Here is a 13,303-nt window from a genome sequence, read left to right as displayed (position 1 = left end):
GGACATGGGGCAGTGAGACGGGATAGAGGGGGACACGGGGTGGACAGGAACAAGGAGGGCTGGACCAGTGGGGATCCGAGACTGCGATGGGGAGGGGTGGCAGAGAGGCTGGGGGACACCAGCTCCAAGGAAGGCCAGAGAGAGAAACAAATCTGTTTTATTAAAAAACCCAAATTGGTACAAATCCCTGAGGGGCCACAGGGAACAGCCTGGGCCCATCCCTCAGCACAAGGAGCTGCAGGGTGGGCCTGGACTCCCAGCAACCCAAGACAGGAGGGGAAGACATTCCCACCCCCGGCAGTGGGGGGAAAAGGCACAGGCAGGTACAGGCAGGTGAGGGAGGGGCCCTGGCAGCCCCCCAACAGAGCAGGGTCAACTGAGCAGCCCCCCGGGGGTGGCCTTGCCCCTGGCACGGGGCAGAGGGGCCGGGGTGGCATGAATCGGGTGCTTGAGTTGCAGCAACAGCTCGCTGCCCTCCACGGTGGCACCCTGGGAACAGGAGGAGCTGGCACTGGGACAGGGCCCCTGTAGGGACAGGGTGTCCCAAGGCCATCTGAAGGATGGGGATCCCCCAAGCCCCCCCAGCTCACCTGCATGGCCCTGTAGGCCTCCTCAGCCGCCGCCTTCCTGGAGAAGTTGATGAAGGCACAGTGGCGCCCCAGGAGCAGCCGCACGGAGCGGATCTCCCCGAACCTGGGGGGCAACAGTTAAAGACACTCCTAAATGGGGAGGAGGAGGGTTAGAGACCCCCAAACCTGCACGGTGGGGGCGGCTAGAGATCCTCAAACATGAGAATGGTTAGCAACCCCCAACAGCTGGAGGGAAGGATAAAAGATGGAGAAACATCTTTCCCCAAAGATGGAAAAACAGAGTGAGATGCCTCCAACTCTGTGGAATGGGGGAACAGAGACTCCCAAACCTGAGGAGGAACAGTTAAAGACACCCCAAGCTGAGGGAGAGCGACCCCCAAACCTGGGGGTGGTGTGTGTCTGTCAGAGACTACACCCCAAGCATCCCCTGCAGGTTGAAACTACCAGAGAATGAGGACAGGGACAGAGCTGTGGAGCTTTGAGGTCACTAGGGCTGGGCCAGGGATTTGGAGTCCTGAAGGGACAGCGGCACTGGGGGTCACTCACCGGCCAAAGGCACGACGCAGCACCTTCTCATTGATGTGGGGGGTGACATTGCCCACCCAGAGCGGGAAGCAGTCCCTGCCAAGAGCCATCCTGGTGTCATCAGAGCCAGCATTGCCCAACATGCGCTCTGGGCCCCCCCCAGATCACCAGACACCCGTACCTGGCAGGGTGGCTTGGTGGCAGTGTAAGGTGGCCACTGGCAACAGCTGGTCCCTGTTCTGGGCCTTTTGTGGGGGTCCTGCTGGTGCCTCCCGTCACACTTGTGTCACCTGTGTCCTGGCAGCTCCCGGTCGCCCATCCCGCTACCAAGAGGCCAGAGGGGTTCAGCACCCACTGGGGACACAGGGATACCCCTGGGGCCTCCCCAGCCCACCCACCCACCCACCCCTGTCCCTTACCAGGGAGAAACAGTGGCTCCTTAGCCTTGAGCAGGAAGGGGGACACAGGGACACCCCCGGGGCGGCTGCACTGCTGTGAGGGGACAGGGGTGAGGCGTGGGGGGCGCAGTGGGACAGGGGGCAGGGGATGGGGGGCTGAGAAAGGGGGTCTCACCTGCAGCAGGGCCCGGCAGGCCTCCAGCTGTGTGGCTGCCTCAGCATAGGCCCCATCCTGCTGCAGTAGCTCCTCGAAGGTGTGAGCAGCCTCGGCGTAGCGCTGGGGGCCGGAGGGCACCTGCAGCTCCCTACCCGGTCCCACGGACACACCACCACCCCCACCCAGCCCAAATGGCACCTCCAAGCCTCACCGACATCCCCCAGACCCACCCCACCCCACTGACATGCTGCAGCACCCCCAGTGCCCTGCTCAGTCCCCCCAGCCCACAGCCCCAACTCACATGTAACACGATCGGCCTCCATGCAGCCATAGCACCCCACAGCCTCCCCAGCTCCCCCCAGACCCACTGGCATTCCTCAGCCCCCTGCCCACCCCACGGGCACTCCAAAATCCCCAGTCTGGTCCCAACAATAGCTCACAGCACTCTGCACCCACTCTGAAAGCCCCATACCCACTCCTGGCACCCTGCAACTCCTGGCACCCACCAGGCCCCCCCTCCTTCAGCTCCCCCACAAGACCCCAGCCTCCTGCAGCCCAGCCCTGCAGTCCCTGGAACCACCCCAGCTACCTGAAGCCCCCGCAGGGCCTTGCCCTTGCGGAAGGAGCCCTTGGGCCAGCCCGGCTGCAGCACCAGCGCCGCCTCCGCATCTGCCAGCGCCTCCTCGTACCGACCCAGCTTCTCCAGGCAGTAAGAGCGGTTCCCCAGGAGGCTGAGGGGACAGGGGTGTCACTGTGGCCTGTCCCTCCCACCCCAGGACCCCCCCAGCCCACCCCAAGACCCCTCTGCTCACCGGTGCTCCTGGGGGTTCAGCTCCAGGGCGGCAGTGAAAGCCCAAACAGCCTCAGTATGTTGGCCCACCTGGGCCGCTGCAATCCCATGGCCTGGGGAGGTGACACAGGGGCGGGTAGCGAGGACACAGACCCGCCCAGGGAGGGACAGCCCCCCTGGCACAGCCTCCCAGGGCTGGGGAGAAGCAGTGTCTTCCCCTTGCCCCTCTGGGTGTCCCTGCACTGACCTGCCAGTGCCAGGCTCTGCTTTACAGTGGTGGGGCTGGGAGCCCTGGGCTGCAGGGGCTGGGGTGGGACAGATCTCTCCCCAAGGTCCCCATTCCCCTTCTCTGGCACCCTCCTGGCTGGTTCAATGTTCTGTGTCCCAGGGGAGCGGTCACTGCCTGGCAGGGGCAGCCGGACCCCTGCCTTCTCCCGTGCTTTGCAGACGAAGGTGCAGCTCAGGTCCAGCTCCTCCTGGGGACGCAGGGAAGATTGGGAAGGCAGAGCCCTGGGATCCCCCACTGGTAAATAGCCCCCCTGGGGGGACCCTCCCTCACCTCTGCCACCTCTGTGTCATCCAGCCCAGGCTCTCCTGGGAGGGCTGTGGAGTCCCCAGGGCACGGGGAGGACTCTGGGCAGCATCCCTCTTCATCAGCGCCATTTGGGGGGGGCCCAGTGCCCGCAGGGCCACTCAGAGGGCTCTGCAAGGAGAGAGAGGAGGCAAGGTGATGGGGGCAGAGGATGCTGCCTGGCCCCCACCTCTAGGGACCCCCAGAACAGCACGAGGGGGCTGGAGTGATCACTTACTGGATCAGTGTTCTCTTTGTTCTTCAGCTCTTGACCCAGTTTCTCACGTTTCTTTCGGTCTTTTTGTTTCTGCAAAGGGAGAACGTGGAACCATGAGCAAGTGTCGGCGGACAAATGCAGACCCCCAGCCCCACCACCCTCAGCCCCCAGCCATGTGACCCCCGAGCTCAGGGACCTGCTAGCAGCACCCCAACAAGAGGCAGTGATCCCAATCCCCAGAGGCTGGCAGTGACCTCTCCCAGGGCTCACTCACCTTTTTTTTCTGCTTCTTCTTCTCTGCCTTCCTCTTCGCCCGCTCCTCCTCTGCCACCAGCTCCTGCGCGTTCCTCTCAGCTTCCTGCAAGGGGGACACCCTGAGTCAGGAAGCCAGGACCCTTCCCATGATGTCAGCCCGAGACCCCCCAGCCCCTGGAGAGCAGGAAGGGCGGCGGGGGAGTTCCCCACCTCTGCCGTGAGCCAGGTCTGGCGGAGCGTGGGCAGCCGGTCCAGCCGCGCATCCAGGGCGGTGGGAGGGGTCCGGGGAGGCTGTGAGGGCGGCTCCGGGCACAGGAAGGACTTGCGGAAGCCGCAGTAGTTGTGGGGAACGGGCTCCTCCGCGACGGGAACGTCCCAGAAATCGCCCCGGTCCTCGTAATCTGTGTCGAACTCCTCCTCATCGTAATCATAATCCTCATCGCCATCGTCATCGTCACCCCTCAGATCGTAGTAATCCACCCTGGGGCCTGGCAGGAGAATGGGGGTGTGAAGAGCAGTCTCGGGCATCGGACCCCGGCAGCCCCCACCCGGTTCCGCCTTTCCCAGTAGCTCCCGAGCACGGAGATCACCCGGCAGCCCCCGTCCGACTCACCGTCGTCCCAGATCAGACACACCTCCCCATTCTTGCACTTGATCACTGTCTGGGAAGGGCCCTGCGACGGCACCGGCAGGTCGGCGAGGCTGGACATACGGTGCCGGGGGCAGAAAGGCGCTGTGGGAAGCGGAAATAGCCATGAGCCGGCAGAGGCGGAACCGAAACCGGGCCGCCACCGGGCCTCGCTCCCGACTCCCACCCCTACTCCCGACTCCCACCCCGGCCCTGCCACGGCCCGTACCGCTGATCCAGCCGGCGGGGCCGGGCATGCAGCCCCAGGGGCAGGCAGCGGGGACAGCTCCGAGGCCGCAGCCGCCCAGCCCGGGCCCATCCCGCTCCCCCGTCCCGTCCGAGCCCCGCATCGCCACGAGCTGCCGCCGCCGCGCCTCAGGAGCGCGTCACGGGGCCTGCCGGAAAAACGTCACGGCGCCGGTTGAGGCCGCCCGGCCGCCATGTTGGATGCGGGCAGGACGGCGGCCCGAAGGGCCCGCACTGGGTGGGACTGGGGCTCCACATCCCCTCCCGCCGTCCCCGCCTGCCCCAGCGCCGAGGGCCCGGCCGCCCCCCGCCAGGCGCCCCGCCCCTCACGCCGGGCTCCTCCCGGCGGCCAGTTTGGCCCAGCCCCCCGGATTAGTGAGGGCGCGGCCTAAGCCTCTTTGCTGCCGCCGCCCCCGGGATGGCCCGGCATGGACGCCGGCGGCGCTGAGCGGCGCGCCGAAGAGCTCTGCCTGCAGGTGAGGCCGCGCGAGGTAGGGGGGGGTAGGACACCCCTCACGGGGCAGCGGCGGGGCCGGGCCGGTAACGGGGTGGGCAGGGGGGCACCGGGCCCAGGCGGCGCGACGTCGCCATGGCAACGGCACAGGGGGCGGAGCGGAGGGTGTGGCCAACGTGGCGAGCCCGGGCTGGGGGCGTGACCGGATCCGCCCTGAGGGCGCGGCCATGGCGGGAGCGTGATGAGGCGTGGCTACGGCGCGAGGGGGCGTGACCATGGCGGTGATGGGCGGGGTCAGGTGGTGGCCCCGCCTCTCGCCCTGGCCCGGGAGTCCTGAGCCCCCCGTTCACCTCCAGGTGGGCGACGCGGGCCTGGGCGGCCTCATCCTGCTGCTGCTGACGGCCCGTCCTGGACCGGGTGATGGGGCTGCCCGCGGGGAGCCCCCCGAGCCCGGTGAGATCCCCGGGGAATGCGGGGAGCACAACGGGGTGCAGGGTTCTGGCGGGCTGCGGGGATCCCGATAGCGTGCATGGTCCTGGAGGGAGTGTGGAGGACGCTAATGGGATTCAGGGTCCTTGGGGGAGTATTGATTGGGTGGGGAGGCTGTGGGGACCCCAATGGCCTGCCGGGTCCTGGGGGGCTGTGGGGACACCAAAGGGCTGTGGGGTCACCAAGGGGCTGTGGGGTTCTGGGTGCCTGCGGGGCACCTAGCGGGGTCCTGAGGGGCTCAGGGTTAGGGTGGCAGTGGAATAGTGAGAGGGCAGTGTGGGCTGTCCCTCATTGAGGCTCTGTACTGTGCACTGGGGCTCTCCACCCTACACCATGATCCCTGCCCCACGCTGAGGGTCCCATGCCCCCCAGGCGGGTCGCGGGGGCCGCTGGCACGCTCCCTGCAGCGGGCAGAGGCCATGCTGCGCAGCTGTGTCACCCCGGGGCTGCGGCGCCTGCTGTCCCCGCGGTCGCGCCGGCGCACCGACGGCGATGATGACAACGAGGACGACGAGGATGAAGCAGCAGCCATCGTGGTCCCGCTGGAGCAAAGCTTCCTGCGGCTGCGCCGCTGCCTCTGTGTCTGGGAGGACCCTCGCACCGAGACTTTCCTGGGGCACGTGCGGCCCCATCCCGGCGGCGCCGGTGACTTCTCCGAGGACGCCATGCGGCAGCGCGTGGCGGAGCGGGGAGCGGCCCTGCACGGGCTGCTGCAGCACCGCCACCAGCTCCGCCTGGCCCGCGACTTCACCCGACGCCTCAAGGCCTCCTCCGACTTCCTGCGGCGGCTGCTGGTGCTGCAGGGGCCCGGAGAGCCTGGGGACCCCGCGCCGGCACTGCGGGAGCTGTGCCTGGAGCTGCAGGCGCACACGGGGCACTGGGCCGTGCTGCTGCGGCGGCTGCGGACGGACGCGTGGCTGCGGGAGCTGCCGCGGCGCCGCGGCGAGGCCGTGGTGCACATGCGGTGGGCGCTGCTGCTGCCCGCCCTGACGGCCGCACGCCTGGCCGGGCAACACATCGAAGGACGGCTGCGGGAGCTCGGCCGCCCCGGCACCCCCACCCCAGCCTCTGACTGCCTGGCCGACCTTTTCCAGGGGCTGGAAATCTACAACCGTGTGGTGCAGGGGCTGGCAGAAGAGCTGGGCCCCGAGGCGAAGGCACCCAGCGCCTTCACGGTGGGCGGGGTGCTGCGGCTGCTGGCAGCCGAGCGCGGCCAGGCCATGGCCCAGAGGCTCCAGCCCCTCCTGCGGCCCCGGGATGAGGATAACAGGGATGGACACGTCTGCTGGGAGGACGTGGTGGTGCCGTGGCCGCCGGGGCTTGATGCTACGGGGATGGGCATGGGGATGGATACAGAACCTTCCGAAGCAGAGGTGCCACCAGCGCTGGCAGCTGAGCTGCAGGCACTGTGCCAGGAGGATGAGGAGCTGATGGGACACGTTTTTGGGGCACTGGTGGCCTCAGCTGAGAGCCTGTGGCAGCCGGTGCTGTCAGAGAGCCCCGTGCCCTCAGGGCTGCTCCCGGGACTGCGGCCGGGCAGTGCAGGTGGCTGGAAGGCTGTGCGGTGGCTGGACGCTGCCCGTGGCCCCGCAGCCGCCGTGCTGAGTGCCCGGTACCGCCTGCTGCTCTGGGAGGCCGTGGGTGCTGCACTGGGGGACAGCCTGGGCAGCCCTCCTGCCACGCCCCGTGCCACCATCACCGCAGCACAGGAGCTGAGCCGTGCACTTGCCGTGGGTACGTGGGGATACAGGGGATGTGGGGGGCTGTCTCAGGGTATCCCTGCCCTGCCCTGACCCCCCATGTCCCTCTGCAGCCCGTGTGCCCCCCGAGTGCCAGGAGGAGCTGGGGGCACTCTGCCTGCGCCTGCTGTGCCGGAGCGTCCTCTGCAGCTGGGACATGGGTATGGGGGGCTGGGGGAGCACAGGGTGGGGTACAGGGGTACAGGATGCAGTTCAGGGTGTGGGCTCTGGGGTGCAATGTGGGGGGTAGGATGTAGGGTGCTTGGTGGATATGGGGGAAGGGAGAGGGGTATGCTGTGAGGTGTTGGATGTGGGCTATGGGGTGGTCTACCAATGGGGGAATGTTGGGGTCTTCTGACTGTTTCTCCTCCAGATTTTACCCGTGCTCTGGGCTCGGGACTGTCAGACAAGTGCTTGGAGATCCCAGGGGGACCCCCAGGGCCAGGTTGCAGCCGCACGGCCCAGCAGCTCCGGTGCCTCTTCCCAGCCCTGGCCCTTGCCCTGCGCTGCCTGCACCTGCTGCCCGTCCGCCCCCATGGTGAGAGGGGTTTAGGGAGGCTGGGAGGGTCAGGGGGTCCTCTCTGTGCTGACCCCCAGCCGCAGCCCCCCCCGGGGGTCTCTGCCTGCGGCTGCAGGTGCTGGGCCGGTGCCTGGCGGCGATGGCGGCTGCCCATGCGTGGCTGACAGACCGGGCTGGGCGGTACCTGGCGGCATGGGCGTTGCCTCAGTTCCTGCTGCTCACCCAGGGAGACCTACAGGTACGGGGACACAGGGGTCATGGGGGTCTGGGCGGACACAGGGGGGCTGGATTCACTCCACCCACTCCCCTCCAGGTGCTGAAGGCAGAGGCGGAGCAACTGATGCTGCAGGTGAGCAGGACCTTCCCAGAGCCAGGGGACACCCATGGGGACATCCCCCATGAGCCACTCCCCAGCCCAGGGTCCCCGTGGGAGCTCCAGCTGTGCCAGCAGATCTGCGATGTGGCCAACAGCATCCAGGTACCGAGGGACCAAGAGGGAGGTCCTGAGCCCCCTCCTGTGTCACCCTGTGTCACCCAGCATCTCCCTGTGTCCCAGCTCTTCTCTGGGGATGTGCTCCGGATGTTCTCCACCAGCTGCAAGCGGCTGTCTGCCGAGATCTTCGACCAAACGATGCCACTGGGCCGGCACTGGCGGCTCGGGCCACGTGCCGGTGGGTGTTGGGGCTGGGGGAGGGGTATGGGGTGCTTGGGGTGGGGCTTTGTGGAGTCACTGAGTGGGGTCCCTGTGTCCCCCAGAGCTGCCCAGCTCCCCCAGTGCGTATGCAGCAGCTGCAGTGCAGGCGGTGCTGGGGCAGGTGCTGCAGGGGGCCCAGGCCCTGCCCCATGATGCCCAGGCGCCCACCCTGGCACGGGTCACCACAGCCTTCCTGGAGGCCTGGATGGATCACATCCTGACCCGCCGGATCAAATTCAGGTATTGGGGATGGGGGCACACAGCCAGAGCCACAGCCAGTGGGCAGTGCTGGGGGTCCCAGGGTGTGCTGCGAGTCCCAGTGGCAGTTCTGGGGGTGCCATTGTGGTTCTGGGGACTTGGTGACAGAGCAGAGGTCCCAGTGATGGTGCTGGGGGTCCCAGTGGTGGGGCTGGTGGGCCCAGTGTCAGGTTGGGGAGGGTCCCAGTGGGCAGTGCCAGGGATCTCAGTGGCAGCTTCAGGAGTTCAGTGGCCTGCTGGGAGTCTCATGACAGGGCTGGGGGCCCTGTGGCAGGATGGAATCCTGGCGATGGTGACAGGGGCCTCAGTGGGGGTCCATTGTGGTCCTGGTGACAGTGCCAGGGGTTCTGTGGGCAGTTGTGGGGGTCCCAGTGGTGGTCTTGGGGGTCTGATGGTGGTGCCATGGTCTCCGTGGTGGTCCCAGGGTATGGTGGTAGTGCCAGAGGGTCCTGGTGGGGATTCCCATGCCCACCCTGACCCCCATCCCAGCCTGCAGGGTGCCCTGCAGCTCCGGCGGGACTTCGAGGCGGTGCGGGAGCTGGTGTGCTCTGAGCGCTCCGGGTTGGCTCCCGAGGCCCAGCAGGCACTGCGGGCTCTCTGCGTCTTCCGGCACACGGACACGGCCGTGCGGTGCCTCCTGCAGCAGCCGGGGGGGCTGGGGGGACACCCCCGCGGCTGGGGCAGCCTCCGGCGCTGCTGTGAGAGCGGGGTGGGGTGGGAGTGGGCAGGAATGGGGTGGGATGGGATGAGATAGGGTGGGGATGGGATAGGATGGGGATGAAATGGGAACGGGATGGGGTGGGGATGAGGATGAGGTGGGGTGGGACTGGGATGAGAGGAGGTGGTGGGTAAGGGATGGGACAGGGTGGGATAGGGATTGGGAGAGAGATTGGGACAAAGCTGGATGGGTACAGGGAGCAAGGATGGGAATGGAATTGGAGTGGGTACTGGGATGGGGACAGGGACTCTCACCAGGAGCAGGATCCAATATCCCAGCCCATCCATCCTTTCCCAGGCTCGGATGAAGGCGCCCACCCCCTGGAACCATCCATGGACCCTCTCCCTGGCCTGGACCCTCTGGAGGGGCCGGCCCCAATCCCAGGGACCCCCCCACTGGTTCTGGAGGCCGATCTGCCATCCCGTCCCGAATCCCCATTCCCGGGCAGCCAGCAGCAGTGGCTGTCCCTGCGGCTGCACCGTGCCCGCCGCTGGCGTGTGCCGGGGCTCCCGTGCGTCGGGAACAGCCCCGAGGGCTGACACGGAATAAAGCTGGCAACACCATGGCTGTGGCTTTGTCTGCGGGTGGGATACTGGGGGGTGATCCTGGGATTCTAACTGGGACCAGTTGCTGGTGGGCAGGGTCTAGTTGGAACTCCTGGGGGAAGAACTGGTGGGGCTGGGTGGTCCTCGAGGGGCTGGGGGGGCATAGCAGGGGCTCTAGGGTAATCCTAGGGAAGGCTGAGGCTCCATGGGGGTCCTTTGGTTATCCCCGGAGAGGTTGAGGGGAGATCACCGGGGAGAACAAAGCGGATATGAGGAGCGTGGACTGGGTGGCAGGGGGACTGGGGACTCTGTGGTGTCGCAGTCCCCTCGGGGCCGGTTTGGGTTGAGCGCGGTCCCTGGGAGGACCGAACCTGCGTGTGCTCCTCCCGCCCGACAGGGGGCGCTCGTGTAACTCGCCTACCCACCCGTCGCGCAGCGCTGGCGTCAAGCGAGCGACTGCCTTGATGGCGGGTGAGCGTCGGCGGCGCGGCGGGGATGGACCCCGGGAACGGCCCCGGGAGCGACTCCGGGAGCGGGACCCGAAACTTCGGCAACAGAAACAGCCACCGCGGGGCTCCGGGCGGGGCCGGACGGCGCTGGCGCTTACGGCGGCGGCGGCAGCGCTGGCGCTGGGTTTGGCGGCGGCGATAGCCGAATGGAAGCGGTGGAGCGAAGCCTCCCGCCTCGTCACCCCCCACCCCGCCCCTCCCGCCGTCCCCCCTGGCTCCACCGGGCCCCTCGCATCGCCCACCTACTTTTGGGGCACGTACCGGCCTCACGTCTTCTTCGGGATGAAGACGCGGAGCCCGCGCGCTGTCGTGACCGGTGAGGGGCGCGGGGTGCTCTGCCCCACCCTGGGGCTTGTCCGGCCCCGCTCCCACCACCCCACGGGGAGAGCCGCCCCTGACACCCCCCCGCCCTCCCAGGACTGATGTGGCTCCAACACGGCGGCAGCTTGCGGCATGCGACTGACGGCGCGTTGCGTTACGGGTGGCTGATGCACGACGGGGAGAATTTCGGAGTGCAGGAGATTCGCGATGAGGGGCTGGTGCTGAGAACCGAGTTTGTGAAGCAGCCGGGGGGAAACCACGGCGGCGACTGGAGTTGGCGGGTCACAGCAAAGATGGAGGTGAGGAGAGGAGGGTGGGAGAGGGGTTGGGATGCCAGGAAGCTTTTGTCACCCTCCTCCTCTTCCTCCTCCCCAGGGTAAGGGCCCGGCCCCTCTCCTGTCCCTCTTCTTCTACGTGGCCACGGATGGGCAGGGGACACTGCGGCCAGTGGTGGAGAATGGGACACGGCTGGCAGCTGTGGCGGGGACGGCGGAGGAGCTTGGGGACTTCACCGTCACCTTCCTGCCCCCCACTGGAGAGGGTGAAGGGACCAAGTATGCCAGGTGAGTCTCTGGGCTGTGGCCCCCAAACTCCTCTGTCCCCTCCATCCTGACCATGTCCCTTCCATCAATCCCCATGTCCCCATCATCTCCTCTCTGTCCCCAGCATGTCCCCCCTATCCCTGACCTCCCCTGTCTCCACCACATCTCCCATCCCTGACTCTCCTGTCCCCCTCAGTTACAACTTCTTGGCTGCGGGTGTGCCAGGGCTGCACCGTCTCACCGACCTGGTCCAGCAGAGCCTCCGTGACAGCTCCGTATTCTCCCCACCTGGCCGGCCCCGCCGCCGCTTCTTCGGCGTGTCCAGCACTGGGGGTTTGCCCGGGGAGCCCCCACGGGGGCAGCTGCTGCTGCACCAGGTGACACTGGAGCCGCCGGCAGTGCTGGAGGTGACGCTGGAGTCGGGCAGCGCAGCAGGGGTGCGGCAGGGGCGGCTGGCAGGGCCTGTGCTGAGCGCGGCGCTGGCTCGGCACACGGCTGCCTTTGAGCGACGCTTCGAGGACACCTTCGGGCTGGGGGCACGTGGGGTGTCCCTCGCGCAGCGCCGCTTTGCCCAGGCCGCGCTCAGCGAGATGCTGGGCGGGATCGGCTTCTTCCACGGCCGCTCTCTGCTGCGCTCGGAGCGCCAGGAAGAGCCGGTGCCCGGCGCTGAGTCCATGCTGTTCACGGCCGTGCCCTCGCGCTCCTGCTTCCCACGTGGCTTCCTGTGGGACGAGGGCTTCCACCTGCTGCTGCTGAGCCGCTGGGACTCCGCGCTGGCCCGCGACATCCTCGCCCACTGGCTCGACCTCCTGAATGCCGACGGCTGGATCCCGCGGGAGCAGATCCTGGGGGATGAGGCGCGGGCCCGGGTGCCCCCCGAGTTCGTACTGCAGCACAGCGAGACGGCGAACCCCCCGACACTGCTGCTGGCGCTGGAGCGGCTGCTGCCCGACGCACCCCTGCCCTACCTGCGCCGCCTCTTCCCACGCCTGCGTGACTGGTTTGAGTGGCTGAACCGCACCCAGGCCGGCCCTGAGCCCTTCACCTACCGCTGGCGCGGCCGTGACACCGACCCTGAGCGCTTTCTGAATCCCAAGACCCTGGCGTCGGGGCTGGATGATTACCCCCGTGCCTCCCACCCGTCCGAGCAGGAGCGGCACGTAGACCTGCGCTGCTGGATGGCGCTGGGTGCTCGCGTGCTGGTGGCGCTGGCCGAGCGCCTGGGCGAGCCCCTCGCGCCCTATCGCGACATGGCCAGCGCCCTGACCGACAATGACCTGCTGGACCGACTGCACTGGGCACCCGAGCTGGGTACCTTCGCTGACTTCGGCAACCACACCGCGGCTGTGGCGCTGCGCTGGCACCGCTCGGCCCCCGTGCCTGGCAGGCCCCCCCCGGCCCCGCAGCTGCGGCGGGAGGTGCGGGAGGCGCCGCGGCCGCAGTTTGTGGGTGCTTTGGGCTACGTGAGCCTGTTCCCGCTGCTGCTGCAGCTGCTCCAAGCGGACTCGCCGCGGCTGCCGGCGCTCCTGGGCTCCATGCGCAGCGAGAGGGAGCTCTGGACGCCCTTTGGGCTGCGCTCGCTGGCCCGCGACAGCCCCTGGTACCTGCGCCGCAACACCGAGCACGACCCCCCGTACTGGCGTGGCTCCGTCTGGGTCAACATCAACTTCCTGGCGCTGCGGGCGCTGCACAGCTACGCGCGGGCGGCGGGGCCGTACCGGGAGCGCGCGGCCGAGCTGTACCGGGAGCTGCGCCAAAACCTCGTGGCCAATGTGTTCCGGCAGTACGAAGCCACCGGCTTCCTTTGGGAGCACTACCGGGACAGTGATGGTGCCGGGCAGGGTTGTCACCCCTTCGCCGGCTGGTCTGCGCTTGTCGTGCTGGCCATGGCAGAGGACTATTAGTGTGGGGGGGTTCCTGTGATCCCCCCACCTACCCGGCATGCTCAGGGTCAGGGGAGTTGTTGGGGGGCTGTGTCGGAGGCCCCCTGCCCTCCCCTGCAATAAACCTCCACGACTGTGGCCTCTTGCTGCCCATGTCAGGGTGTCACTGTCCCCTTTGCCGACGCCAGGTCAGACTGGTGCCTTCCTGTGCCACGGGGGGGTATTTATGCCCCCTCCCTGTGGTGTTTGGTGTC

At 67.8% G+C, this 13,303-nt stretch overlaps 3 protein-coding genes across 5 annotated transcripts; 2 read left to right on the top strand and 1 right to left on the bottom strand.

Moving 5' to 3' along the window:
- Nucleotides 1-141: 141 nt before the first annotated feature.
- On the bottom strand, nucleotides 142-4,497 carry TTC31 (tetratricopeptide repeat domain 31). 2 transcript variants are annotated; one of them, XM_085059423.1, is made up of 15 exons: nucleotides 4,361-4,497; nucleotides 4,117-4,236; nucleotides 3,714-3,991; nucleotides 3,523-3,606; nucleotides 3,270-3,338; nucleotides 3,020-3,163; nucleotides 2,708-2,936; nucleotides 2,483-2,573; nucleotides 2,260-2,401; nucleotides 1,689-1,790; nucleotides 1,535-1,607; nucleotides 1,297-1,438; nucleotides 1,137-1,211; nucleotides 591-693; nucleotides 142-489 (listed from the first exon to the last, which is right to left on the bottom strand). In XM_085059423.1, the coding sequence occupies exons 1-15, from the start codon at nucleotides 4,479-4,481 to the stop codon at nucleotides 373-375; spliced, it is 1,890 nt and encodes a 629-aa protein (XP_084915549.1). In that variant the 5' UTR covers nucleotides 4,482-4,497; the 3' UTR covers nucleotides 142-372. The 2 variants fall into 2 exon arrangements, with proteins under 2 accessions (XP_084915549.1, XP_084915550.1); XM_085059424.1 differs by having other exon boundaries at nucleotides 1,535-1,604.
- A 218-nt stretch (nucleotides 4,498-4,715) lies between these two features.
- CCDC142 (coiled-coil domain containing 142) lies at nucleotides 4,716-9,814 on the top strand. Of its 2 annotated transcripts, XM_085059420.1 has the most exons (11): nucleotides 4,716-4,853; nucleotides 5,188-5,284; nucleotides 5,693-7,054; nucleotides 7,134-7,220; nucleotides 7,433-7,597; nucleotides 7,663-7,817; nucleotides 7,893-8,057; nucleotides 8,136-8,250; nucleotides 8,336-8,513; nucleotides 9,021-9,229; nucleotides 9,547-9,814. In XM_085059420.1, the coding sequence occupies exons 1-11, from the start codon at nucleotides 4,806-4,808 to the stop codon at nucleotides 9,786-9,788; spliced, it is 2,823 nt and encodes a 940-aa protein (XP_084915546.1). In that variant the 5' UTR covers nucleotides 4,716-4,805; the 3' UTR covers nucleotides 9,789-9,814. The 2 variants fall into 2 exon arrangements, with proteins under 2 accessions (XP_084915546.1, XP_084915547.1); XM_085059421.1 differs by lacking the exon at nucleotides 9,021-9,229 and having other exon boundaries at nucleotides 9,547-9,690.
- Nucleotides 9,815-10,223: 409 nt separating this feature from the next.
- Nucleotides 10,224-13,202, top strand: MOGS (mannosyl-oligosaccharide glucosidase). Its single transcript, XM_085059422.1, has 4 exons — nucleotides 10,224-10,619; nucleotides 10,721-10,923; nucleotides 11,000-11,187; nucleotides 11,363-13,202. The coding sequence occupies exons 1-4, from the start codon at nucleotides 10,259-10,261 to the stop codon at nucleotides 13,068-13,070; spliced, it is 2,460 nt and encodes an 819-aa protein (XP_084915548.1). The 5' UTR covers nucleotides 10,224-10,258; the 3' UTR covers nucleotides 13,071-13,202.
- Nucleotides 13,203-13,303: the final 101 nt, after the last annotated feature.

This window comes from Lichenostomus cassidix, chromosome 4 (assembly GCF_008360975.1).
Source record: "Lichenostomus cassidix isolate B80296 chromosome 4, HeHo_3.0, whole genome shotgun sequence".
NCBI classification, from domain to species: Eukaryota; Metazoa; Chordata; class Aves; order Passeriformes; family Meliphagidae; genus Lichenostomus; species Lichenostomus cassidix.
The sequence above is the reverse complement of the archived record's forward strand: the minus strand, read 5'-3'. Positions and strand labels throughout refer to the sequence as shown.